General features: G+C 44.7%; 1 protein-coding gene across 2 annotated transcripts in view; it reads right to left on the minus strand.

The window, feature by feature from the left end:
* Positions 1 to 686: 686 nt before the first annotated feature.
* CNOT6 (CCR4-NOT transcription complex subunit 6) overlaps positions 687 to 24,975 on the minus strand; it is a 1,957,714-nt gene continuing 1,933,425 nt past the window's right edge. For both annotated transcript variants that reach the window (XM_044068935.1, XM_044068934.1), the window contains exon 12: positions 687 to 2,940. In XM_044068935.1, coding sequence (XP_043924870.1) covers positions 2,731 to 2,940 — 210 coding nt within the window. In that variant the 3' untranslated portion in view covers positions 687 to 2,730. The remainder of the gene's footprint in view (positions 2,941 to 24,975) is intronic.

A 24,975-nucleotide genomic window follows, 5' to 3' on the forward strand; every position in this document is an offset into this window, starting at 1 on the left:
TTAAAAGACCAAGTGCAAGAGATATTACATAACTTGCTGAATAGTATTATGGTATGTTTTAACAATGCTGCAATCCAGGCATCTGTAATCTCACCAACAGCAGAGCTAGTTAACATCACAGCATTAAAGCAAGATCTGTAGCACAGAGAACATGAGTAAACACTCCTGTGGATGGGCAGCAAGTGAACTGCATGATGGAAAAATTATCTATACATTAAGCACTTCTAGCCTTTGTTGCATTAATGAACTGTAAGGCTTACTTGCCCAAGTGCAAAAACAGAATGTACAATACCCACATACAAATTTTAAACATTCACAAAAAAGCACAAGGTGATCCTGAAGGTAAACAGAGACTTAACTCAAACTGAACCGAAATGCAAAAGGCCAGGGGGATTCACTTGCAAATGACATTTTATCAATGCGGGATAATGCACGTGAATTCATGAGCTCAACTTACTGATATCCAGAATACAGGCCAAGCTTTATCAAGACAAATTAAATGCTCACCTTATTATTACATAAAGATGCAAGTAGTAAATGCTTTGTATCTCCCACTACTAATGAAGCTTGAGTGTAAGTGAGGCTGCTATTTACAAATATTGAAATCAGATTCTGCAGTAACCGCCATGGCCACATAGCCTGAAGACAGAACAATTCGCCATGATACAGACTAGTAACACATATGCTAAGGAAAGATGAATGGACACCTTTTATTTACAAATTACAAAATAAAGTACTACTTACTCTACAATAATACTAACAACGTTTCTGTGTACTGCTTAAGAGTGGACACGCTTGCCAGCTGTCCCAACTAATAAGAAAATACATCAGGTCCCAGACAAAGTTTAATATCTTCATACTCTTCTGTGTCCAGTCTCGTTTCTGAAGCAAACTTGGGATATATTTTATTCAAAACCTAAAATTAAAGGTTGAGCTGCACCATTCCAAAGTGTATTAAGTGCTGTCAGTTAAACTTCACAACATTTCAAGTCGTCTTCAGCAGTCGTGATTTATCGAACACTCCTAGCGTGTAAAATAAGGTTTTACTCTCATGCGGCACGTGCACTCCTCTGCCAGCAGTAGGAACAACAAGCTAGACTAAAGAAAACAATTCCATTTCATAAAATAAGAACAAACATTAACGTTTCCTCTTCCTTGATAACCAGCAACATTTATTAACATTTTATACTTGGCATTATAAACGACTAATTAATGGCACACAACAAAGGGGAAGTTCGGCTTTAGTCTAGCTTAGCACATGAGAGTAAAACCCGATTTTTTTTTCCTCTTTCAATCATTTAAAAAAATTGTCTTTGGGACCTGTGCTGCAAACTGTATCTACACTGCTTCAGAACAGAAAGATTTTAAGTACTAACAGGGACTTCCATGAAATTTACAAAACACACTAAAAAAGACAAAACACTGTATATATACATAAATAATAGCGTTCCTTGGTTGAAAAGGGATGCACTACATGGAGGAGAATGAAGCAGTGTGTGAGGATGCAGTGTACGACACAGAAATCCTGTACCTGTCCTCTAATCGAAATAAGTGATGCTTCACCAAAATCAGAAAAAATAAATACAAAGAAATGCCACAGCTTATACAAAATTATTTTTCATAAAATCTTCACAAATGTTAACAATTCGTTTAAAAAATAAAAGATGATGCACAGGTTTTCTCTGCATGCACAGGCAGTGCTGTTCACGATCAAAACAAAGCAGGCACAGTTCTGAGGAAAGGTACAATAGTCCCAATAAGTCAGAATTTACCAGAAATGTTGAGCAATGTGGAAAATGTAAGATGAAATTAAGTTTGTCTGGAATCCATTACAATGGATCACACTAAAACAGTAGTATACATTACTGTCCTGAGTAGCTGCGTGAACTCTATGTAGTAGGGATTGTGAAAACAGTTCTGAAGACAAGTGTCCCCCCCCTTTTTTTTTTAATTTTCCTTTTATCTTGAAAACACATATAAGCTGAAGTGGCGTTTATGGGATTTAAAGCTGTAACAGTTTTAGATTTTGGAAAGATACATAAAAGAAAATACATATGGGCAAACAAAACCCCAACAGTGCAAATCATCAGCAGAGAAAACCCACTGCAACTTCTTTTTTAACAAGCTGGCTTCTGTAACACAAAACATATAAAAATTTAGCCTTTTCTTATAATACAATCATTTTCCAAATCTGGTTTAATTCTTGCGTACAAAATTTCATAAATCAGATATTCTGTGGTTCATATACAATCAGTACAGGCTAAATTTAAATTCTAGTTTATACAAACACATCTGAAAAATGTGGGAGTGAAGTACAGAAGGAATGATTTCTGAATGTTACTACTGGCCTAACAGTAGTGCTACATACAGCTTTCTGTGCAAAGAGGGTATAGCAAATCTATATTTCAAATCTTGAAACAGTACTTAATTACTCAGAAGAAAGAGGAGGCATATCAGTAATAAACTAAGAAAAGGTGCAAATGCACAGTTCTAATGTTTATTTTAACAGTATATAAAGCAGACCGGGGCTCAGAATTTCATTGCCACTGTGAATAGCACCCAACCATTATTATACATATATATATATTTTTTCAAATTATTACATTTAAAACTGATTTAAAAACATTATTAAGAAAAATCCCTGTTGGCCATACGTCACTCCTCTCTATACACAGATTTTTACAGTTTTACATATTACATTAAGAGGTACTCCTCCAGTGGGGTAATGGACTACCTCCTGCCAAGACTGAGTCCATTTACCTGTTGCAAACATGGTATTAAAAGCTCCAGTTGTGCAAGAAGTGAAAAATGATCAGAAGGAATCTGCGGATGTGGGCAACCTGTGATACTATTGTCTATTAACCAATGAGGGTCCAGAGGTCCAAGCACACCTAGTACATTCAGATGAGGCTTCGAGTAGAAGATGTAATCTATTACGCCCTATTCAAAACAAAAACAGATGTTACTTCTCTGGTGGGAACGTGGTGAACTAGGTTTACATGTCTGCAACTCGAACAGTAAATCCCCTTCTTTTTACAGCACTCTAATTCATACTTCAATTACATGTCACACTATAAAATTACATGCATATACAGTCACTGCATCCGCTTACCTTCACACAATCCACTACAACTGAACAACAAATCTGGTTACTTTCAGTGCGCTGTCATGAGACTGCTCAAAATTTCAGCTCTCTCAGACTGCCTCATGTACGATATCCTTGTACCAAGCTAAGTGGTACTGGTGCCCATAAAATGTCTAGTTCATATCCTCCATTTAACAATAAAATGACCAAAATGTTTATGAAAGTCTACATAAGGTCATTCATATTCCAGTGCTGGCAAAGTTTAAGCATCTTCGGTAGAGGGTCACAGAGGGAATAAAGCAGGCATTGGGGTTGAGATCCTTGAAGGGAATCTCTCGAGCACAATCATACTTTCCCGCCTATATTATGTCTAATAATATCGAAACACCAAAACTGTTGAGAGAAAAAAAAGGAAGGCTCTCCAACAAGGCACTTATCTGAACCAATGAAGGCACAAGACACCAATGATTATCTATAGAACAGACTGATGGATGGGAGACCCATGTTCTGACTACAAGATAGCAATGATTATCTATAGAGCAGACTGATGGGTGGGAGACAGTAAAGTTGTGAACACTTACCACAAATGTACATGTTCGAGTGTATTCACGGTTGCAGTCATCACGTTTGGGTTATCTGCTTGCAGTAGCCCTCAGTCTGCCAGATTATCAAAGTCTTGGGTCCTGTGTCGGTTGCTTTCTCATCTTTTCATGATGTCAGATAGTCGGGGTATAAAGCATGTAGCTAACGCCATTTTATCATTTTTTTCTTGACCCAGACGTCAGGTACCCCCATAACGGGAAGCAATTATATACAAAGGTACACATCCAGCAAAAAGCAAATACACCCGAAAGCTTTAAGCATAGTAAACAAGAATAGAGGTAAAGACAATAGAAGTCAGGGGGCTGGAGGGAGGGTAACCACGACTGCAGCAGTGAAAACACCAACATCTACATTTATGGTAAGTGTACACAACTGTACTATGTTCTTTGTGTTTCACTGTTGCAGTCATTACATTTGGGTAGATTCCCAAAGCTAAGGATGGGAGGAGGAATTTAGATAGCATTAGGACTAGCTATACGGCCCTGCAAGACTGCAGTGGCAAAACCAGCTCTGGATTTAGAGAAAAATGGCAAATGGTAACGCTTGGTGAAGGTATGCACAGAACTCCAAGCAGCAGCTTCTAGGATGTCCCTAGTAGGGACACCTCTGAGAAAGGCTGTAGAGGTAGATGCAGCCCTGGTTGAGTGTGGTCTTAACCCCTGTGGGATAGGCTTTTCATGATGCTTATAGCAGAAATTAATGCAATGGCCTATACATTTAGAAATGGTTTGCTTTGAAATGGCCTTCCCCTCTGCCCCTGCAGCAAATGCCAACAGCAGTTCAGATTTCCTTTGAGGTTTAGTCCTGTCAAAGTAAAATCTAAGTTGTCTGTGCACATCTAAGGAGTGCAGTATCCGTTCCCCTTTGTTCTGTGGATTAGAAAAGAAGGTTGACTAATGAATGGACTGATTTAGACCCACATTGGATACTACCTTGGGCATGAAGGAGGCATTGGTCCTGAGGGACACCCTGTCCACATGAAAGACAATGAAAGGCTCCACTGCCATAAGGGCCTGTAATTCAGATACCCTTCTTGCTGAAGTGATTGCTAAAAGGAAGGCTGTTTTCCAAGAAATTAATTTTAACTCTGCACTTGCAGCTGGCTCAAAAGGAGGTAGAGTGAGTTTTTACAATACAAAGTTAAGGTCCCAGGCTGGAGTTGGGGCTCTCCTGGGTGGTAAGTTTTTGGCTCCTCTGAGGAACTGCTTGAGCAGTGGATGAGAGAAGAGGGGTGGGTTCTGTGTTGTAATGAGCTGAAATGGCTGAGGCATGAATTTTGATGGAGGAAAAAGAAAGGCCCTTGTAAAGCATATCAATTAAGTGTTGAAGAATCTGAGGTAAATTCGGCGTTGCTGTGCCCATCCCTTGAGTTTGGTTCCAGGAACAGAATCTTTTCCATTTTTCAACATAAGATTTTCTAGTACTAGGCCTCCTTTCCTCCAAAATGACATCCAACACTTGTTTACTGAGGGATGGTAATGGAGAGATTAAGTAATTAGCCAGGTTGCCAGGTTGAGGGTTTGAAGTTGAGGATGCAGAATCTGGCCCACCTGCTGGGACAGCAGGGTAGGGATCTGAGGCAGGTGCCATGGAGCCAGCAGTGACACACTGAGCAAGAGGGGGTACCAGTGTTGGTGAGGCCAGTCTGGTGCAATCAGTATCGTCTTTGGTTTGTCCTGTTTGATCTTCAGTAGTACTTCGGAGAGGAGAGGCAGATGAGGAAAGGCATAAACTGATAGATTTTTCCAGTTGAAGGACAGGGCATCCACTTTCCAAGATTGTGTGTGGGGAGTCCTTGTGCAGAATTTGTCCAATTGGTAGTTCTGAGAGGAAGCAAACAGGTCTATATCGGGGCACCCCCATTTGTTTATCAACATGTTGAAAAGTCTTTGGTTCCAGTTTCCACTCGTGTGGGTACATTAGATTTCTGCTTAGTTCATTTGCCAGTGTATTTAGCTTTCCTGGAAGGAATTGAGCCTGTAGATGCACTTGGTAGCTCAAGGCTGTGTTCCACAGAGCCATGGCTAGTCTGTAGAGGGGGTATGAATGGATACCCCCCCCCCCGCTTATGTACCACATAACAGTGGTGCTGTCAGTCTACCATTAATTGTCCTGGAAGAATGTGGTCCTTGAAGGATGTCAGAGCATTCTGTACAGCTAACATTTCTTTTTGATTGATATGCAGGTGCATTTCACTTGGGTTCCATTTGCCCTAAATGCTCTTCCCTGCCAGGTGAGCCCCCCATGCATAGTCTAATGCGTCTGTTAGGGTTTGGGCGGCAGGGGGTAGAGTGAATGGTAGTCCCTTGTTTTGGTGGCAGGCCTCTGCCCACCAAAGGAACTCTAACTGTAGGCAAGGTATGATAGGAATCATTGTTTCTTGATCATGAGAATGTTGACACCATAGGCTTTTTAGATATCATTGTAGTTTCCTCATATGCAGTCTTGCATATGGAATTAGGAGAATGCAGGAGGCCATGAACTCCAAGGCTTGCAGTATTTGCCTTGCACATAGCAGGGTCTTTGTGGCCATTAGTTTGAAGTGAGTTGTCAAAAATGAATTTGTTTCTCAGGCATGAAGAAAGCCATGTGGGAAGTTGTGTTCAAGCTTGCTCCCAGGAATATAATTTGCTGACAGGGTACTAGATGTGATTTCTTTTCGTTTATGGTGTACCCCAGACAAGTTAGCACCTTTTGTACAAATGCCAGATGATTCAAAAGTATGTCCTGGCTTTCTGCCTGAATTAGACTATCGTCCAGGAATGGGTACATTTGAATATTTCTTTGCATGCAAAATGCAATGACTGGAGCAAGGCACTTTGTGAATACCCTGGACGCAGTAGACAAGCCAAAGGGCAGTGCAGAGAACTGATAGTGCATGTAGCCTGCTTTGAAGCGTAGGTACCATCTGCAAGATTCCCTGATTGGGATGTACAGGTAGGCTTCTTTTAGATCCAGTGTTGCCAACCAGGCATCCTTGCCTAGCATAGGAAGCAACTGGTGAACGGTTAGCATCTTGAATTTGGGTACAAGGAAAAGTCTTGAGTAGAAACCTTGTCCCTTTTCCTCTTCTGGTACAGTTTTAATAGCCCCTATGCTTAAGAGAAAGAGAGTACTTGCTTTTGGGCCTCTACCCACTGATTTTGGGGTAGATCTGGCCAACTGTTTGGGGTTGGTAGCGTGTGAAAGTGAAATCTGTATCCTTGGGAAACTATATTTAAAACCCATTTGTCCTGGGGAATGATTTCCCAGTTTTTTGCCTGCAGAGCAATCTTTCCCCCCTAAAGGAGCAGTCAGTTGAGAAGGGCTTGGAAGTTTTAAAGTTAAGTCATTGAGACAGTTTACCATGGGGGGAGTCTTACTACTCCCTAATTTGGAAGTGGGAGCCCCCCACTACTTAGTCCTGTGCATACCCTGGGGCTAAAAGCCTGGGTGTTCTGCTGGTTCTGGGTTTGGACTGAGAAGGCCTGGAAGAGGCAGGAAAGGACCAATTCTTAGAGGGCCAATGCCTACTACACCTTAGAGGCTGTACTTGTAGGAAATCTTTAACAGTTTGCATAGATTTTGCTTTTTCCTCCATCTTTTTTCTTTTTTTTTAAGTGCTACTTCTGCTTTGTTGCCAAAGATTTAAGGGAGCATCAAGCAATTTAGCTTTAACATAATCTGGCAAACACTGCTCCTTAAGCCAAGCATGCTTTTTAAGTACAGACCCAGTGAAAGCAAGATGCCTCTAGTGAATCAAAACCACATTGCAAAGTATGTTTTCCAACTTGTTCAGCAGAATGCATTAAATCCTGTATATCCTTATTTTTAGCACAGTCAGGAATCAACGTAATTTTCTGTTTAAGCAATCCAATATGTTGTTGATACTTTAACATATGAAACTGGCAGTTTAAGGCCCTAATGGCCAAGGTTGCACAAGTGTATACCGTCTTACCCCATCTATCCAGCACCCGGAATCTCTATCAGAGGGGGTAGGATTTTTTGTAGTAGTAGCCTCAATGCCCGTGGGTCCCTGTGAAATGGTCTCAGGATCCGCAGTAGGATTTTTAAAAAGGAACTGGTGAGAATCGGGAACCCTGTAATATCGGTCAGGTTTTCTGGGAGCAGGAGGTAAAGAATCAGGGGCCAAACTAGATTCTGAAAAGGCATCAACAATGTCTAGTACACGAGGGATAGCTAAAGGCCTATGCTGGGGCATGAGTAAGAAACCCCTAAGCCTCTTTTTAGAATCAGAGTAATCCTGGCTTTCCCAGCGAAAATGCTCCCTAAGAGTATGCAAGGTTTCACCAAAAGAGAAATCCTCTGGAGGGGAAGCAAAGGGAATAGATTCCTCTGCATCAGAATCCTCATAGGTAGACAAGGGTAAATCCTGGTCATCAGAGGAAACAAGTTATGTACTCACCATAACGTTCGATGTATGTATTCCATCTCGCTTCACATTCTTTCCCGAGGGTTCGGAGCCGAATATCGGCTCCAACTCAGACAAACTTTTCTAGCTCGAAGTCTTCTATTGGCTGGGCTAAACAAGTATCCCATGGTGCACTGCTCCATATCCTCAGATCTAGTTTGCTGCGAATACTCATTCATACCCCATGCATATACAACATCCAGGTAAAAAAGAGCACGCTAAAGGTGAAGGGAACTCTGTAAATAGAAACCTAACCTCCAGATCCTCCAGGAAGGGGGAAGGTGGGAGGGTAAGTAAGAATATGAGACGAGATGGACTACATACATCGAACGTTATGGTGAGTACATAACTTCTTGATTTTATGTAGTCCAATCTCGCCTACATTCTTACCCGTGGGACAGCATCCCTAGCACCTACATCCTGGGTGGCTCATAGGAAAATACTCCTGAGTACTGTGGAACCAAAGGACGACCTGCCCCTAGATACCATGTCCAATTTGTAATGAGAAACAAATATGTGAGGAGAAGCCCAAGTAGCTGCATCACATATATCATCCATCAACAATCTGGCTTGATAGGCTGTAGATGTAGAAACAACCCGAGTAGAGTGAGCCTTAACCGGAAACGGCAGGTCTTTTCCTCCTGCGGAGTAGGCAAAAGAGATGCAACTAGATATCCATCTGGATAGGGTGATTTTGGAGACAGGCGACCCAATTTTGTTTTCCGAAAAGGAGACAAATAGTTGATCAGACTTTGGGATATCTTTTGTTCGGTGCAGATAGAAACGTAACTTGTCTGTGTACATACAATTGATGAAATTTAAATTCTGCCTTGTTTGAAAAATGAGAAAACAATACAGGCAACTCAATAGATTGATTAAGATTAGATATGGAAGCCACTTTAGGAAGGAAAGAAGGGTTTGGTCTACGAGAAACCCTGTCCTTATGGAAGATCAAGTATGGAGGTTTGATAGAAAGGGCTTGAATTTCTGAAACTTGCCTGGCTGAAGTGATTGCTATTAAAAAGGCTGTTTTCCAGGTCAAGAATTTCAAATCACAGGTAGCTGCAGGCTCGAAAGGTGGTGAAGTGAGGGCTTGTAGAACAAAATTGAGATCTCAGGGCATGATAGGTTCGGAGGACGGAGTAATAGAGTACCCTTCAGGAAAGCCTTACAGAGTCTGAGAGCCATGAGACTAGGCTCATTAGCAACATGAAAATTAGAGATCGCTGCCAACTGAACTTTTATGGTAGCGGACGCGGAACCCTGATGGAAAAGCATAGACAAAAACTCCAAGACTGAAGCAATCGGGGCTGTGTAAGGATCAATTCCTTGGGTATGCGCCCGAACAGAAAACCTCTTCCATTTGCTAGAATAAATCTTCTAGTAGAGGGCTTATGAGAGGAAGATAAAATGTGAACTACTTTCGGTGAAAAATGATGAAGCCTAACTAACAATGGAAGTGGAGTAGCCAGGCTGTCAGCCGGAGGGTGATCAGAGAGGGGTGGAACGGTCCCGATATGTGTGTCAGTAAATCTGGTTGAGGGTCCAGAATCCAAGGAGTGTCCACAATGTATGGTTGGAGAAAGGGGAACCAGACCTGACGAGGCCAGTGTGGAGCAATCAGAATCATTCTGCTTCCCAAGGATTGTGCTTTCTGAATCACTTTTGACAGCAAGGGAAACGGAGGGAAAGCATAAAGCAGACCGGAGGGCAAATCGTGAACTAGAGCGTCCCTGGGTGACTCCCGCTGTGGAGGGATCAGCATGAAGTAGCTGCTGCATTTGGCATTGAGGGAGCTGGGAAAAAGGTCGCAACAAGGCTGACCCCATCTGCTGAAGATTCGTTCTGCAACTAGACGATTCAGGGACCATTTACAAGGCATAAGAATAGCTCTGCTTAGCCTGTCCGCTATCACATTGGACTTCCCCGGAATGTGCGTTGCCACCAGAAGCCGTTGGGAAGATGCTGCCCACTGCCACACTCGCATGGCCTCTGCACAGGGAGTAAGATCTGGTTCCCCCTTGCTTGTTTAGATACCACACTACTGACATGTTGTCCGAGTGTATTGCAATCGTCCCTAGAGGCAGAAAGCTCTGAAGTGCCTGCAACGCAAGTAGCACCGCTCTCATCTATAGGACATTGATATGCAGATGTATCTTGTGATCTTGCCACGTGCCTTGGACTGTCCTGCCAAGATAATGCCTCCTCCCCATCTGGGAGGCGTCCGTGGTCACTGTGGCAACCGGGATGGGTGGAACGAAGGGTTTTCCCCTGTCCAAATTGTTGGTGCAAAGCCACCAACTGAGATCCTGTTTGCATCTGTCCATGAGCAAAATGGGGTGAGAAAGTGGAAATTTTTGGAAAGACCATTGAACAAAGAGGAGTCATTGAAGAAGTCTCATGTGCAATCTCGCTAGAGGGACCAACATAATTGTTGCTGCCATGGTCCCCAGGAGTTGAAGAACCCATCTTGCCTTTGCTTTCCTCAGGGGCATCAGGGTTACTTGTAAGACTCTGATCCTTTCCTGCAGTAAAAATGCTCGCATTCGAATGGTGTCTAATTCTGCGCCTATAAAGGTGACACGCTGTGAGGGCAACAAGGCATATTTTTCCCAATTTAGTGTTATGCCCAACTGTTGACAGAGTGATGGTAGCGTCCCTGGTTTGGACTAGTAGCTGCCTGGTGGGGGCGGTAAGGAGCCAGTCGTCCAGATACGGAAACACTTGGAATCCCTGACGTCTGAAATGAGCAGTCACCATTGCCATACACTTGGTGAACACCCTGGGGGCTGTGGTGAGACCAAAGGGCAGGGCTCAAAACTGGGAATGACTGGCTCTCAGCCAGAAGAGTAGGTGACTCCTGGATGCCCCGTCCATTTTGACATGGTAGTAAGCATCCTTGAGGTCGATGGAGCACATCCATACCTCCTCTCCCAACAATAGAAGAATCGATTGTAGTGTGACCATACGGAACTTGGACTTCTGTACATAGCTGTTCAGTTGGCTGAGATCTAATACGAGTCTCAGGTCCCCTGTTCTTTTCGGCACCAAAAAGAATCTTGAATAAGTCCCTAATCCGACTTGGTCTGAGGGGACAAGCTGGATGGCTCCTTTTCCTAGCAGCTTTGAAACCTCTGAGGCTGCTTGATCCCTTTGACTAGGTGGAACGTCCAGGATTTTTCTGACTGAAGGGGGATCTGACGTAAACGGAATGACATAACCTCCGGAAATTATTCGCAATACCCATCGGTCCTGGGTGATGCTTTTCCAGGCTTATACTATATATAATGAAATTTGACCCCCGACTGGCTCCGGATAAGCACAGCCGGGCACTCTCTCAGGAACGAGAGTAGGGAGAGCCCCGAAAGGAATCGCGTCTCCCAGACTGCGGGGGCCCCCTCTGCCTCTAGGGTGGCGTCTCCCTGAATAACCTCCCCCTCCTCTGCCTCTGGAAGGGGACTCACCTTGTGCGGCAGGACAAAACCTCTGTGATTTTTTGAACCACATCTTCCCACCCCGCTGGGCCTTTGGGTAAGGCCTAGAGGGAAAGGAAAAATGGACCCCTACGGCAGACAGGGTCTTTCCCTCTTGTTCGCACCTGGTGAGGGTGTCTTTCACTTTGGTTCCGAACAAAGAAGAACCATCAAAGGGGGTGTCAGTGAAAGAAGACTTGAAGGCCTCCGCGAAGTGACAAAGGGGCAACCAGGTTTGCCTTCTAAGGGCGACTCCTGAGCTTCCTGCCCTACTCACTCCATCGGCTGCATATGAGATGAGCCACAGCACATGGAGGAGTTGACGTTGGAATTGAGGGTAGACACCTGGGCGTTAACCACCTGGACCACCGCCTCAGGAACTTTACCCACAAGAGTATCTCCTAACTCCTTGAGGAGATCTTTCTGGAGCCGAGTGAAATGAGACATAGTTCAGCGACCGTAAAGTAAAGGTTGCTGACGAGAGGGTACGCTTCCCATACCGGTCCATGGTCCTAGACTCCTTGTTAGGAGGATGGACAGAGGAAGAAGTCTCTGCTACTTCCTTCTGAGTGGCCGCTGCCACCACTATGGCATCCACAGGGACTCCTTTGGACAAACTCCTTACCCGGGGGGAGCAGAAAGAAACTTGTTGGGACACCTGGGTATGGGCTCCACAGAATCAGGGTTTTCCCACACCCTCCTACAAATCAAATCTAGGAGCTCGTCGAAGTGTGGGGACACCCAGGAGGCGGAGGGCTGAGCACCAAAAGCCTTAAGGAAGACTGACTCCTCCTCGGAGGGGGCTTTGGACGGCCAGTCACCTCTGTTTCAGTATCAACAGGATGTCGGAGAAGGAAACATCATCAGAGGATGACTTGGGGGACCCCTCCGATTCCTCGAGGTCAGTATCAGAGGTGAGAGAGACTCATCCTGGGAGTCTATGTGCTTCCTCTTGCACATTTTCTTTCTAGAGGGCTCCTCAGGCACAAACTCTGAAGGGCCCTCAGAAACTTTGGGACAACTCGTGGGGGTATCCCTAGGCCTTGGTGCTCCGCTGTCTACAGATAGGAGGTGATGAGGCTCTCACCGGAGTGGTGGGGGACAGAATGACCGACCCGCATGATGTAGCTGATGATCTGGCCAGCGCAGTCCGCATGGCCTCAAAGGCAGCCCCCCCCGCCCCCGAGTCCGAGGACCAGCCAGCCTCTGAGACCAAGGCAGGAGTCAGGGTCCCACGAGCAGAGGCACCAAGTGGAAGACTCGGAACCGAAATATGTCCTGAGATGTCCCCCTCAGGCCCGACTGAAGAATCTCGAGTCCCGAACCCCGTGGACGGAGCTGACTGGGTCGGAGCCGACGTCAGCACCGATAGGCCTGGGGGGGCCATCGGAACAGACCTAGGAACATCACCTGGCGTGGAACACTCTGGCTCCGAAGACAGAGATGCACTCAGAGGAGGAATGATCGAAGAAGGGGTCGGGACGGGCTCCGGAGACGACTGGGCCGGAGCCGAAAATAATTTTGCCAAAACTGGTGACTGGAGGAGCCTCTGCACCACCCTATCAACATCCACATCAGAAAGGGTCCTGGAGGACAGGGAGGGAGATCGAGATCTCCTATCAGGTGAAACTGGTCTAAGACTGGGCAATTAGCTCCAAAGAGATTCCAATATAACTGGAGCAGACGCCGGTTCCATCAACACCGGCACTTCCTGCGGCCCCGAGGACAGTGGAGCCGAGGAGGTCGAAGCAAGTTTTGTGACTTTCTCTGGTAGCTCCGAGGAAACTGAAGGAGTCGGAGATCTCTTTTTTTGATTTTGAGGACTTAGATTTAGCACTGGGAGAAGAGGGTTTCAAGAGTCCCTTTAAAATCAGCTTATTCTTTCTTTCTTGGAGCACTCTGGGAATAAAAGCATGGCAGAAGCTGCAGGACTCCTGCAGATGGATGGCTCCCAGGCAATAAACACAAATTGAGTGCTCATCGGTGATGGACATCTTGTAACCGCACTTAGTGCATTTTTTAAAACCCGAAGGTTTATGCTCTTTGGAATCCTTGGACATTTTCCAACAAGCAATCGCAAAAAACCAACACAGCACTAGTCACTGTCGGACAAGGGGAACGAGTTAGTAAACTGCACAGCACACACACAACCCTCAGAAGGAATACGCACTGAAACAAAGGCCAAAAACCTCAAACGGTTTTCTGACCACAAATAGCAAGGGGAAACCGGCACTAAAACCTCTAACTTAAACAGTTTTAGCGCGAACAACACAGGACAAGAGGACTAGGTCCTCTAACTGAAACGGGCCTAGCCCGAAAGAACAGTTAGCGGGATACCACAAACACACTACCTAAACCAAAAACAACACTACATAGACACTAGCTATGAAAATAGCTTTTTGTTTGTAAGAAATTCTCAAACAACAAGAAAAAAAGGTACTTAGCCACAGCCAAGAGCGAGACCATGTCCGAGCTTCATAAGCGGCAAATGAGATCTGGGGATATGGAGCAGTGCACCATGGGATACCTGCTTAGCCCAGCCAATAGAAGACTTCGAGCTAGAAAAGTTTGGCCGAGTCGGAGCGGATATTCGGCTCCGAACCCACGGGTAAGAATGTAGGCGAGACTGGACTACATAACATCAGAAATTTCAGAATCCTGATCAGAAGTATCATAAGCAAATTCAGTCCTAGGTCTCTTACAGGGGGAAGGTTGTCTTTCCCTGAATAAAATAATAAGGTCTTCAGCCATTCTTATCATTTGCTTTTTAGGCATACGGGCCTGACCATGCGGTCTGGGCATCGGTTTTCTAGGCATGGTTTGAGTTTTAGGCCTTAAAGAAGAAGATGGCGTCTGTTTGATATGCAAGTCAGTAGGCCTGAATACACCCTCAGAAGCCTGTGCCTGAACAGTGGCTCCAGACCCATTCAAGGTAGAGACATCCGCAGGTTCCACAGTTGAAGCATCTTGTGGCATACCTGACACTGAATGGGTTTCAGTAGAGGCCTGTGAATCTGAAGTAGCGGGTATCAGGGGCTGCAAAAGCACCTCACTGAGTACCGGCCGAACTGGCGACTAGCTTAGGAGAAGCGTCGTAGGCAGCTTTGGACCTAGGGGGCCTGTCTCTGTCTTTATCTTTGTGTTTTTTCGGAATGTCGGTAGTCGGATGGCTTACCGAAGACATATCTGGATAATTGAACCGAGTACCAAAATATTTAGAAGTGTAAATATACAGACGACAAATAGTTCTTGTTTAAATAAGGCATAAAACTGACAGCGAGGTACGTCGTGGTCAGGGCCTAGGTAAGGAATACAGTACGAATGAAAATCTTTATGAGGTGTTTGCTTTCCACAATAAATACAATTATCGTCTTTTACTGACATCGGTTTAGAGCAAGAAAAAGTTTCCCCAACGGAGTACTTCGCTTTAGTTGATGACTTTGGTTCAGAAACTCGAAAATGAAAATTTCAGGAGTCAGCCGACTGGCACTTGCGAACTGCTTTGGGCACCGCACGGCAAGAAAGCCTGATAAAATGGCATCAGCTGCATGCTTTATACCCCTGACTACCTGACGTCATGGAAGATGAGACAGCACCCGACGCAGGACCCAAGACTGATAATCAGGCCGACTGAGGGCTACTGCAAGCAGATAACCCAAATTTGATGACTGCAACAGTGAAACACGAAGAACAGGTAGTTATGTACTCACCATAACGATCGATGTACGTGGTCCATCTCGCCTCACATTCTTTACTCACGGGTTCGGAGCCGAGAATCGGCTCAGACTCTGCCAACTTATTTCTCTAGCACAAAGTCTCTAATTGGCTGGGCTAACCCGGTATCCCAAGATGCACCTCACCCTAGCCCCAGATCTAGTTTGCAGCCATTCCAGTCACACCTCACACATAACCGCAACCGGAAGGAACTCCAGCCAGAAAGGAAAGAAAAAACAACTGACACTGAAGGGTTCTCAGAGCCAATTTTCCTCCAAATCCTATAGGAAGGGGGCAGGTGGGAGGGTACGTAAGAATGTGAGGTGAGATGGACCACATACATCGATCGTTATGGTGAGTACATAACTACCTGATGTTATGTGGTCTTATCTCGCCTACATTCTTTACTCACTGGACAGCGTCCCCAGCACCTCTATCCTGGGCGGCTCATAGGAAAATACTATTGAGAACCGTGGAACCAAAGGAAGCCCGGCCCCTAGAAGCCACGTCCAACTTGTAATAAGTAATAAAGGTGTGCGGAGAAGCCCAGGTGGCCGCAGCACAAAGGTCATCCAATGAAAGCCTGGCATGGTAAGCTATTGATGTAGACACAGCCCTGGTAGAATGAGCTTTGACGGGAGAGGGTAAATTTCTGCCTGCTGACGAATAGATAAAGGAAATACAATCTTTGATCCATTTAGAAATTGTGCTCTTGGAAAAAGGACAACCTGCTCTGTTTTCTGAGAAGGACACAAACAGTTGATCAGACTTCCTAATATGCTTAGCCCTGTGTAAGTAGAATCTTAGTTGTCTGTGCACATCCAACTGGTGAAATCTAAACTCTGCTTTATTGGAAAAGTTTGGAAAGAACACTGGTAACTCGATAGACTGATGCAGATTAACGGTGGATGACACCTTCGGAAGGAAGGACAGGTTAAGTCTCAGGGAAACTCTGTCCTTATGAAAGGTCAAATACGGAGGTTTAATGGACAAAGCTTGAATCTCTGATATTCTTCTGGCCAATGTAACGGCTATTAGGAATGCCGTCTTCCAAGATAGAAATTTTAATTCACAGGTGGCAGCCAGTTCAAAGGGCGGTGAAGTGATGGCTTGTAACACAAGGTTTAGATCCCATGGCATGACCGGTAGTTAAACGGGAGGGGGAAGTAACCAGGCGCCTTTCAAGAAGGCCTTACAAAGTTTATGGCCCATAAGAGAAGGCTCGTAAGATGTATGAAAATTGGAAATTGCAGCCAGCTGCACCTTAATGGTAGCAGGCACGGAGCCCTGTCGGAAAAGCATGGCTAAAAATTCTAAGACCAACGGAATTAAGGCGGTGAAGGGGTCCAAACCTTGGGCCTGAGCCCAAATGGAGAATCTCTTCCATTTGCTGGAATAAATTCTTCTGGTGGAAGACTTATGAGAGGAAGACAAGATGTGTACCACCTCAGGTGAAAAGGAATGTCGTCTAACTAGTGATGGAAGTGGAGCAGCCAGGCTGTCAACCTGAGGGTTAGCAGGGAGGGATGGAGCTGTCCTGATATGTGAATCAGTAGGTCTGGCACTGGGTTCAGGGTCCAAGGACCATCCACTGCGTACTGCTAAAGAAAAGGGAACCATACTTTTCGAGGCCAGTGTGGAGCAATTAGAATCATCCTGCTTCCCAAGGATATGGCTTTCTGAATCACTCTTGGTAACGGAGGAAATGGAGGGAAAGCACAGATCAGACCAGAGGGCCAATCGTGGACTACAGTGTCCCTGGGGGACTCCCCCTGTGGGGGGATCAGTGTGAAGTACTTGCTGCATTTGGCATTGAGAGGGCTGGCGAAGAGATCGCAGCAAGGCTGACCCCACCTGTTGAAAATTTGAATCGCCACTCAGTTGTCCAGGGACCACTCGTAAGGCATCAGAATAGCTCTGCTCAGCCTGTCCGCTATCACGTTGGTCTTTCCCAGAATGTGCGTTGCCACTAAAAAACGTTGGGAAGTCACTGCCCAATGCCACACTCGCATGGCCTCTCTGCAGAGGGGGCAAGACTTGGTTCCCCACTGCTTGTTCAGGTACCACACCATGGACATGCTGTCCGAGTGAATTGCAATCGCTCCTAGAGGAAGAGAGCTTTGGAGTGCCCGCAACGCTAGTAACACCGCTCTCATCTCTAGAACATTGATGCGCAGGTGTACCTCGTGATCTTGCCACGTGCCTTGGACCGTCCTGCCAAGATAATACCCCCACCCCATCTGGGAGGCGTCCGTGGTCACCGTGGCCACTGGAGACATAAGAATCAAGCTCCTCCCCCTGTCCAGATTGGTGGAACATAGCCACCAGTGGAGGTCCTGTTTGCGCCGTTCCGTGAGAAGTACCAAGTGGGAAACCATTGGGCCGAAAGGAGCATGTGTAACCTGGCTAGAGGCACCAGCATGATGGTGGCAGCCATGGATCCCAGGAGCTGGAGAACTAACCTGGCCTGAACTCTCTTGAGGGGCAACAATGCGTGAATCTGAGACTGCAGCACTCTTACCCTCTCTTGTGGCAGAAAGACCCGCATTTGAATAGAGTCTAGCTCTGCACCTATAAAAACACCACGCTGTGAGGGCAGCAAGGCAGACTTTTCCCAATTCGAGGTAATTCCTAATTGTTGACAAAGTGTAATGGTAGCCTCCCTGGCTTGAATGAGGAGATGCCTGGTGGGGTCGGTGAGAAGCCAGTCGTCCAGATATGGAAACACCTGGAATCCCCCGACGTCTCAGGTGAGCCGTCACCACTGCCAAACACTTTCTAAACACCCTGGGGGCTGTGGTGAGACCAAAGGGCAGGGTACAAAACTGGAAGTGACTGGCTCCCAGCCGGAAGCGTGAGTCCTGGATGCCTTGTCCATCTTGATGTGGTAGTAGGCATCCTTGAGATCGATGGAGCACACATACTCCTTTTTCCAGCAAGGGAAAAATGGACTGAAGAGTGACCATTCGGAACTTGGACTTCAGAACGTAGTGATTCAATCGGCTGAGATCCAGAAGGGGCCTCAGGTCTCCTGTTCTTTTTGGCACCAAAAAGAGTCTTGAGTAAGTTCCTGATCTGATATGCTCTGAGGGGACTGGTTGGATGACTCCTTTTTCTAGCAGCTTTGAAACTTCTAGTGCTGCTTAATCCGGTTGACTGGGTGGAACATCCGGGATTCTTTTGACTGGAGGGGGCGTAGATAAAAAGGGGATATTGTAACCTCTGGTAACTATTCGAAGCACCCAACGATCCTGGGTGATGTTTTCCCAGGCTTCCGGATGCAACGAAATTCGGCCCCTGACTGGCTCCGGAACAGCACAGCCGGGCAATGCCTCAGGAACGCTGAAAGGAAGACCCGCAAAGCGAATCGCGGTCTCCCGAGTTGCGGGGGCCTCCTCTGCCTCTAGGACGGCGTCTTCCAGAATAATTTCCCCCTCCTCTGCCTCTGGAGGGGGACTCATCTTGAGCAGCAGGGAAAGACTTCTGTGACTTCTTGAACCACATTTTCCCTCCTCTCTGAGCCTTGGGGTAAGGCCTACAAGGAAGACAGAAACGGGCCCCTACGGCAGATAGGGTCTTCCTCTCCTGTTCGCATCTGGTGAGGGTGTCTTTCACTTTGGTCCCGAAGAGAGAGGACCCATCAAAGGGGGCGTCAGTGAAGGAAGACTTAAAAGCCTCCGCGAAATGACACAGGCGCATCCAGACTTGCCTTCTGAGAGCTACACCTGAGCTAGCTGCCCTACTCGCCCCTTCGGCTGCATAGGATATGAGCCTCATGGATGAGTTGACAATGGAACCAAGGGTAGACAACTGGGCGTTAACAGTCTGTGCTACTGCCTCAGGCATGTTACCCGTCAGAGTGTCTCCTAACTCCTTAAGGAGATCTCTCTGGAGCCGAGTAAAATGAATAAATAAGCAGAATTTGCTGAGAAAAAACACCTTTATAAAGCAACAAACAGCAAAGCTTTCGGGTATAACCCTTTCTCAATGTTAATACATAAATTAGAAACAATTGAGTTTAAATACAAGCCAAAATCACATGACATGCAGCCCAAACGTCATGTGACAAAAAAGTAATACATACAAGCATATGAGACTTCCAGTATATAAAAATATATATACATATATAAAAAAATAAAATATATACATTACCAACACAATATTTACTTCAAAATTATATACTTCACAAAATATATTTTCTATTTCAATAATCTAATGATATAATTTAGTTTGTTGCAGTTTTGTAAGAATGGGTTTCAAAGTGACCATTGAGTTTAGTCCTGGAAGATGGTCAGCAGCTAGTCTCAGGATCCATTCATATTCTTTGATCTCAAGCCGATTGTTGGTATCCCCACCCCTTGATGTTATATATACATTACCTATAACTCTAAATCTAAACCTATGGTCAACACCACATGTATTCATATGTTTAAATAAAGCATTTCTATCATTAGCTCTTCTAATTTCTGATTTATGCTCAATGATACGTTTTTTCCGCTTCCTAGTTGTTTTCCCCACATAAAAAGCGGTACAGAAAACATAGGTTGCTAAATAAACCACATTGGTGGTATTGTAGGTTGCTAATAAATCAATTGTATATTCTCTGCTAGTTGTCGGATGTTTAAATAAATTACTTAGTACTCAATGTCAGAACAAGTGCAGTTCATACAACCAAATGTACCAGGTTTAGAATAAGTGGGTGAGGCGAAATTTCTACCAAAGTCTTTATAACACAATTTACTTTTTAATGTTCTCATATTTCTATAAGAGAAATAAGGTCCGTCACCTAAGACAGCTTTGACATCATCAGATGCCATTAGAATAACCCAATTTCTCTCTATAATTTGTTTAACCAGATATGTCCTAATGTTATATGAAGTTAATATACCTAATTTTCTAATCTTTATATTCAACCTTATTAGAAGTAAGATGAGATACATCATTCAATGAAAAAATGGGTGTATATTTTGTAGGTCTATCAGCTATAGTCTTAATTTTCAAATCTATCAGCAATTTAGAATCATAACCACTGTTCATCAAATCTTCCATCATTTCCATCAAGCTGTACATTAAAACGTGCTTCATCTGTGTTTAACCTACTGACTCAACTAAATTATAATGTGACTATACCTTTAAACACATGGGGGGCATGCATGCTGGTATGATAAATATATCTGCCAGCATTAACTTCCTTTTTATGAACACTAGTTTGCAAAGACCCTTCTATCAATTGTAATCTAACATCAAGAAAAGCTATTGAACAATCTGAAAATTCCGTTTTAAACCTTAAAAAATCTGTAGTTGTGTTCAAATATTCCACATATTCAACAAATTGAGATGAAGAATCCCTCCAGATCATAAAGCAATCATCTACAAAACGTTGACAAAAGCATACATATTTGTTCAGACGACTTTTACTACTACAGATATACGTTTTCTCCCATTGGTGTAAAACCAAATTTGCGTAGGCATTAGCTACTGATGTACCCATGGCCACACCAGTTAACTGCAGGTATAGTTGTTCATCAAATAAAAATACATTATTAGTTAAAACTATATCCAAAAGAAAACAGATATTCTCTATATGCCTAGCTATTAACGAAGCTTGTGAAGTCAGAAACTCCATAATAGAATCAATACCAAATTCATTGGGTATAACGGTGAATAAAGATGAAATATCAAAGGTGACAAATAAAAAAAACGTTATACCCAATGAATTTGGTATTGATTCTAAGAAAAGCTTTGAAAAAAGGTACTTAGCCACAGCCAAGCAAGACCAAGTCCTAACTCTACGAGCGGCAAACGAGATCTGTGGCTAGGGCGAGGTGCATTTTGGGATACCGGGTTAGCCCAGCCAATTAGAAACTTTGTGCTATAGAAATAAGTTGGCCCGTGAGTAAAGAATGTAGGTGAGATAGGACCACATATATCATCTGTGTTCTGACTACAAGATACCAATGATTATCTATAGAACAGACTGATGGGTGGGAGACCTGTGTTCTGACTACAAGATACCAAGCATCATGCACAGAACAGACTGATAGATGGGAGACCTGTGTTCTGACTACAAGATACCAATGATTATCTATAGAACAGACTGATGGGTGGTAGACCTGTGTTCTGACTACAAGATACAAAGCATCATGCACAGAGCAGACTGATGGGTGGGAGACCTGTGTTCTGACTACAAGTAGTTCTGACTACAAGAACCAATGATCATGCATAGAACAGACTGATCGATGGGAGACCTGTGTTCTGACTACAAGTACCAATGATCATGCATAGAACAGACTGATGGGTGGGAGACCTTGTTCTGACTGCAAGAACCAATGATCACCTATAGAACAGACTGATCGATGGGAGTCCTGTGTTCTGACTACAAGTACCAATGATTATCTATAGAACAGACTGATGGGTGGGAGAGACCTGTGTTCTGACTACAAGTACCAATGATCATCTATAGAACAGACTGATGGGTGGGAGACCCGTGTTCTGACTACAAGAACCAATGATCATCTATAGAACAGACTGATGGGTAGGAGACCAGTGTTCTGACTACAAGGTACCAATGATCACCTACAGAACAGACTGATGGGTGGGAGTCCTGTGTTCTGACTACAAGTACCAATGATCACCTACAGAACAGACTGATGGGTGGGAGACCTGTGTTCTGACTACAAGATACCAATGATCACCTACAGAACAGACTGATGGGTGGGAGACCTGTGTTCTGACTACAAGATACCAATGATCATGCATAGAACAGACTGATGGGTGGGAGACCTGTGTTCTGACTACAAGAACCAATGATCATGCATAGAACAGACTGATCGATGGGAGACCTGTGTTCTGACTACAAGATACAAAGCATCATGCACAGAGCAGACTGATGGGTGGGAGACCTGTGTTCTGACTACAAGTACCAATGATTATCTATAGAACAGACTGATGGGTGGGAGACCTGTGTTCTGACTACAAGGTACCAAGCATCATGCACAGAGCAGACTGATGGGTGGGAGACCTGTGTTCTGACTACAAGAACCAATGATCACCTACAGAGCAGACTGATGGGTGGGAGACCTGTGTTCTGACTACAAGTACCGATGATTACCTATAGAACAGACTGATGGGTGGGAGACCTGTGTTCTGACTACAAGATACAAAGCATCATGCACAGAGCAGACTGATGGGTGGGAGACCCGTGTTCTGACTACAAGATACAAAGCATCATGCACAGAGCAGACTGATGGGTGGGAGACCTGTGTTCTGACTACAAGTACCAATGATCATCTATAGAACAGACTGATGGGTGGGAGACCTGTGTTCTGACTACAAGAACCAATGATTATCTATAGAACAGACTGATAGATGGGAGACCCGTGTTCTGACTACAAGTACCAATGATCATCTATAGAACAGACTGATGGGTGGGAGTCCTGTGTTCTGACTACAAGATACCAAGCATCATGCACAGAACAGACTGATGGGTGGGAGACCCGTGTTCTGACTACAAGATACCAAGCATCATGCACAGAACAGACTGATGGGTGGGAGACCCGTGTTCTGACTACAAGATACCAAGCATCATGCACAGAACAGACTGATGGGTGGGAGACCCGTGTTCTGACTACAAGTACCAATGATCACCTACAGAACAGACTGATGGGTGGGAGACCCGTGTTCTGACAACAAGTACCAATGATCATCTATAGAACAGACTGATGGGTGGGAGACCCGTGTTCTGACTACAAGATACAAAGCATCATGCACAGAGCAGACTGATGGGTGGGAGTCCTGTGTTCTGACTACAAGTACCAATGATCACCTACAGAACAGACTGATGGGTGGGAGACCCGTGTTCTGACTACAAGAACCAATGATTATCTATAGAACAGACTGATGGGTGGGAGACCTGTGTTCTGACTACAAGATACCAAGCATCATGCACAGAACAGACTGATAGATGGGAGACCTGTGTTCTGACTACAAGAACCAATGATCACCTACAGAGCAGACTGATGGGTGGGAGACCTGTGTTCTGACTACAAGTACCAATGATCACCTACAGAACAGACTGATGGGTGGGAGACCCGTGTTCTGACTACAAGAACCAATGATCATCTATAGAACAGACTGATGGGTGGGAGACCTGTGTTCTGACTACAAGAACCAATGATTATCTATAGAACAGACTGATGGGTGGGAGACCTGTGTTCTGACTACAAGAACCAATGATTATCTATAGAACAGACTGATGGGTGGGAGACCTGTGTTCTGACTACAAGAACCAATGATTATCTATAGAACAGACTGATGGGTGGGAGACCTGTGTTCTGACTACAAGTACCAATGATTATCTATAGAACAGACTGATGGGTGGGAGACCCGTGTTCTGACTACAAGAACCAATGATCATCTATAGAACAGACTGATGGGTGGGAGACCTGTGTTCTGACTACAAGAACCAATGATTATCTATAGAACAGACTGATGGGTGGGAGACCTGTGTTCTGACTACAAGGTACCAATGATCACCTATTGAACAGACTGATGGGTGGGAGACCTGTGTTCTGACTACAAGTACCAATGATTATCTATAGAACAGACTGATGGGTGGGAGACCCGTGTTCTGACTACAAGATACCAATGATTTTCTATAGAACAGACTGATGGGTGGGAGACCTGTGATCTGACTACAAGATACCAAGCATCATGCACAGAACAGACTGATAGATGGGAGACCTGTGTTCTGATTACAAGATACAAAGCATCATGCACAGAGCAGACTGATCGATGGGAGACCTGTGTTCTGACTACAAGATACCAATGATTATCTATAGAACAGACTGATGGGTGGGAGACCTGTGTTCTGACTACAAGATACCAATGATCATGCATAGAACAGACTGATGGGTGGGAGACCTGTGTTCTGACTACAAGAACCAATGATCATGCATAGAACAGACTGATCGATGGGAGACCTGTGTTCTGACTACAAGTACCAATGATCATGCATAGAACAGACTGATGGGTGGGAGACCTGTGTTCTGACTGCAAGATACAAAGCATCATGCACAGAGCAGACTGTTGGGTGGGAGACCTGTGTTCTGACTACAAGTACCAATGATCATGCATAGAACAGACTGATGGGTGGGAGACCTGTGTTCTGACTACAAGATACCAATGATTATCTATAGAACAGACTGATGGGTGGAAGACCTGTGTTCTGACTACAAGATACCAAGCATCATGCACAGAACAGACTGATCGATGGGAGACCTGAGTTCTGACTACAAGAACCAATGATCATCTATAGAACAGACTGATGGGTGGGAGACCTGTGTTCTGACAAGATACCAAGCATCATGCACAGAACAGACTGATAGATGGGAGACCTGTGTTCTGACTACAAGATACCAAGCATCATGCACAGAACAGACTGATAGATGGGAGACCTGTGTTCTGACTACAAGATACCAAGCATCATGCACAGAACAGACTGATAGATGGGAGACCTGTGTTCTGACTACAAGATACCAATGATCATGCATAGAACAGACTGATGGGTGGGAGACCTGTGTTCTGACTACAAGAACCAATGATCATGCATAGAACAGACTGATCGATGGGAGACCTGTGTTCTGACTACAAGTACCAATGATCATGCATAGAACAGACTGATGGGTGGG

The sequence above is a fragment of the Protopterus annectens genome, chromosome 4.part0 (genome assembly GCF_019279795.1).
Source record: "Protopterus annectens isolate FY-2018-M chromosome 4.part0, PAN1.0, whole genome shotgun sequence".
NCBI classification, from domain to species: Eukaryota; Metazoa; Chordata; order Ceratodontiformes; family Protopteridae; genus Protopterus; species Protopterus annectens.